Here is a 4,066-nt window from a genome sequence, read left to right as displayed (position 1 = left end):
TGTGTGTGTATGTATATACACACAAACTCATACACATATGTATGTATTTATATATATTTCTAGATTTCATGTCAATGACGAAAGAATCAATTTCTAACCTAGATGAGGTCTTCTTCGTCAGACTTTCAACAATATCAACTGCATAGTTGAACATGAATTTGGGCACGTATTTTCCGCCAGTGCATGAGTAAGCTTTCCATTATACACGCCTACTGATACATCTATTTACATGTTCCGTAATGTGTATATTTACTTATATTTTAAACTTTGCATATTCCAAGAGGTCCAATGATGAATTGCATCTGTTGTATCCTAATCAGTTCTTTCCGTTCTCGTTTTTAGAACAGTAATTCGTTAAAATTAGAGGTAAGACAGTTCGTTTTGTTTATCCTAGTGCCCCAATAATTAAGTGTGTAAATCTGTACTTGTAATCCGGTTGGTGTATTTATAAACTTCGCCACTGGGCAGCGCAACTGTTTTCGTTTTTGCTGATAATTAGTTGTACGTACGCACGTACGCATGCATGTATGCATTATGTTTATGTATATGTGTGTATGTGTGTGTGTGTTTGTATCTTCGGTGTGCGTATGTATGCCGAAGGCATCCTAATATACATTCTGCTTCAGATTAAAATACAAAACTAAAATAGTGATAGTATAATTTCCAGACTGAATATGAAACATAGGTTTGTGGGATCGATACGCTCAGTAGAAACACTTCATTGTTTTTGCCCCCAACTGAAATATTGGAAAATTCGACTTTTTCAGCAGTCATAATTTTTTAGATTATTAATTACTTCAACAACCAAAGACTGATCCATCGTTAATTTTGATACAGTATATCCATGTCTTTACTGCCCACAGGGGGCAGACAAGGGCAGGAAAAGGATTAAGTCGATTACATCGACCCCAGTGCGTAACAGATACTTATTTAATCGACGCCGAAAAAATGAAAGGCAAAGTTGACCCCGGTGGAATTTGAACTCCGAACGTAACGGCAAACAAAACACGGTGAAGCATTTCCTCCTGGCGTGCTAACGATACTGCCTGGCGTGCTAACGATTTCTCGACCTGAAGAAAATTCTAACTGGGCTCCACCTGAAAGGTCATGAGATGGTTTTCTTGATAAGAGAACCCCATGTCACGCACATATTGTTGTGATGCGTGTGTCTCGTGTCCCCTTCTCAGATGACTGGTCATGATGGGTATACACCGTTTTTGATACAGCATATCGAGCAGATGTCACTTTCGTACCGTGCTTCACGCGTAGTATGAAATTCAGTTAATTTCGCAATGTAGCTGCGTTTCCGTAAAAGGAGCAGTTATTGTTACATTGTGTTGTCTACTATCAGTGTTCAACACGAGCGTGCACACACACATACACACACAGATGCGACGGATTTCTATGCAGTTTTCAGCTACCAAATTTAGTCACAAAGCATCAGTCAGCACGATGAAATAGGAGAACATACTTGTCCAACGGACCGCGTTGTGGAACTGAACATGAAACCACGTTGCTCCGAAGAGAGTTTGCTAAGCACAGAACCACGCATTTGCCTAGTTATTCGTGTATTAGGAGAGCCAGCATGACCAAAGTCGCTGGCACACATATGCAACACCGTCAAAGATATCAATTCTGAAACGCCAAAAACGTTTCCTCATAATGTTGATAGCTACAATACAAAATTCACAGATAACAATAAAGAGCTAATAATGTAAAACGTATCAAAGTAGGTTTTGGTCTTTGGCATTTTGCTCAAGGAAGTTATTTTAATTGGGTTTAGATGTAAATATTTATTTAGATATCAATTTATTTTGAAATAATTTTTCCACTGTTTCACTCAACTTGACAGAAAAAGGAGTATTGGAAAAATAAATTCAATTACGTTCTTTTGATGGAATTGAAATTCATCACTACATAAAATTATGTTAAGTGAGGTGTAAATTAATTAAATTTGGCAGTATATTGTCAAAAGAGCTTTCTCGATCTACAACTCAAAAGACTAATTTACTTACAAAACTAACTATTATCAATATTTGAGAAGCACATCCTTAAGAAATGTAACGAAAGTATTGAATCTTTACACATATCATGTTCGGTGAGAAACGTTTCGAAAACTGACATGTTCAGGAAGCTTTCACACCATGTGTACCCAAACCGTATAGTACTCTTGCATACAAAGTACCAAAGTTTCATTTATACATTATATTACTTTGCAATGAGTGTACATTACGGGAATTGCTTACGGGGTTCAGCAGTCAAAAACCAACGGATATCTGATGATAACGACGATAAGCAACAAAAATAACATAAGACTTTGTTACTAGAGCACATAGGCGAGAGATTTCCATTCACTCCTCACAGTATTGAATCTGTTTTCCGTAACCAAAAGTAAGACAAAAAAACAAAAAGCCCCAACAATCATTATCGTAGCGACCAATAATATCAGGTATTTTATATTATTACAGTTCCTGCCGATTGTACTGCCTTTTGTAATAGATAATTAGTTATGTCCCCTATCACACGACGAAGGAAAAACAATGAAAAAATTGAAGAGATTTCAAAACAAAAAATTACCACAAATTATGTTATTTCAAATGTATTTCTACTTGTATACTGCAAAAGAAATATTTTAGTTTCATTGATAATTTTGAAGCATTTTCATTGCTTATATGCGAATTTCCTCGACTGCGAGGGTAAATTATCCATACACGGTAAATCAAATATGAAAGAATTAAAAAGCTGCAATCTTGTGGATGTCTTACCTTCTTTGTCACCAAAAATGACGAGTACTTGTTTCCATTGGAAGTACTGGATGACATCTAGATAAGCCCTGCTGAGTTGGTGCATGTCTGGGTGGAGGTTGATTGAGAATGTGGGGACATCCGAGAGAAAGTGGTCCATGCGAACCTCGATGTGAGGGATCTTCAAGGCATTGCACATTGAGTTCACATAGGAAGCCACCATATACGATCGAGGACCAAACAACGCAATGGAATTCAAACCAACTTGGAAACATACTGCAAAGAATAAAAATAAATAAGAAGTTAAAGTAAAAGCGTAAATATATTTTTTTGTTAAAGGCGCCATGTTATATTAATGTATATCGGTTAGAAAGTCGCTTGTTTTTATACAGAGGACAGGGAACAAAATTCATGTTCCGTATTTAATATAATAATGTCTAGCCAATATCGGAAATGGATGCAAGCATAATCAGTTTTCCTACATTTGTAATAAATTTGAAATAATCAGATGAAATTTTTAAACAAAAGATTGTGAGAAAAACAAAATTATTTTTAATGCATACTCCACTTTTAGAAACACAACTATGAATATTTATGTATCATTGTATATTCCTGTTTGCCTGAAGAGAAATTGTACAATTCTAAATATGTAAAGTGAGTTAAGTGTTTCCGCTAAATGATGTGTTATACTTAAGGGAATTTTGAAGGTAATTATATATAAATGAATAATTAGAAATAAAGAAATAATATCAGTGTTAAAAATATCGAAATGCCTGCTGTAAATATTCAATTAACGTTTTTTTTTTTTTTATGTGTTTAATGACAAACATACTCGAATAATATAATGTATGCTGCAAATGTGATTCTGCAAACGGGAGAAATAAAACCGGATACATAGAAAAAAAAAAGTAATGAATGTATCGGACCTTGATGTTCGTATCAGAACATTTATGGAACTCTAACCTTCTGATATCATTGCAGCACCTCGACTAAATATCATAAATCTGTAAGAATTCTTTTGTCGTGTGTAACTATTTCCAGATACCCACATTTTCAAATATTCCCACCTCCAATTATTTTTACTATAAATTCTGTGACGTGCACCTACTTTCAAATTCGTTCTACTTAAATAAAAAACAAAAACATACGCACACACACCTACAGACACAGATAAAGGTACATGCAGAGAAATGCACACGTGATTGTGAAATCATGTATATGTTCACGTAACCATAAAAGATAAAGATATATACAATACTTTTAATGCATATAATGTATGTATATATATATATATATATATATATATATATATATATATATAT

At 34.4% G+C, this 4,066-nt stretch overlaps 1 protein-coding gene across 1 annotated transcript in view; it reads right to left on the bottom strand.

The window, feature by feature from the left end:
* The window catches only part of LOC106883108 (glutamate receptor ionotropic, kainate 2-like), a 676,112-nt gene that overhangs the window by 106,244 nt on the left and 565,802 nt on the right, over positions 1–4,066 (bottom strand). The window contains exon 3 of the mRNA XM_052975463.1: positions 2,766–3,020. Coding sequence (XP_052831423.1) covers positions 2,766–3,020 — 255 coding nt within the window. The remainder of the gene's footprint in view (positions 1–2,765; positions 3,021–4,066) is intronic.

Source organism: Octopus bimaculoides, chromosome 21 (genome assembly GCF_001194135.2).
Source record: "Octopus bimaculoides isolate UCB-OBI-ISO-001 chromosome 21, ASM119413v2, whole genome shotgun sequence".
NCBI classification, from domain to species: domain Eukaryota; kingdom Metazoa; phylum Mollusca; class Cephalopoda; order Octopoda; family Octopodidae; genus Octopus; species Octopus bimaculoides.
Note: the sequence above shows the minus strand (reverse complement) of the source record. Positions and strands in the feature narration are given on the sequence as shown.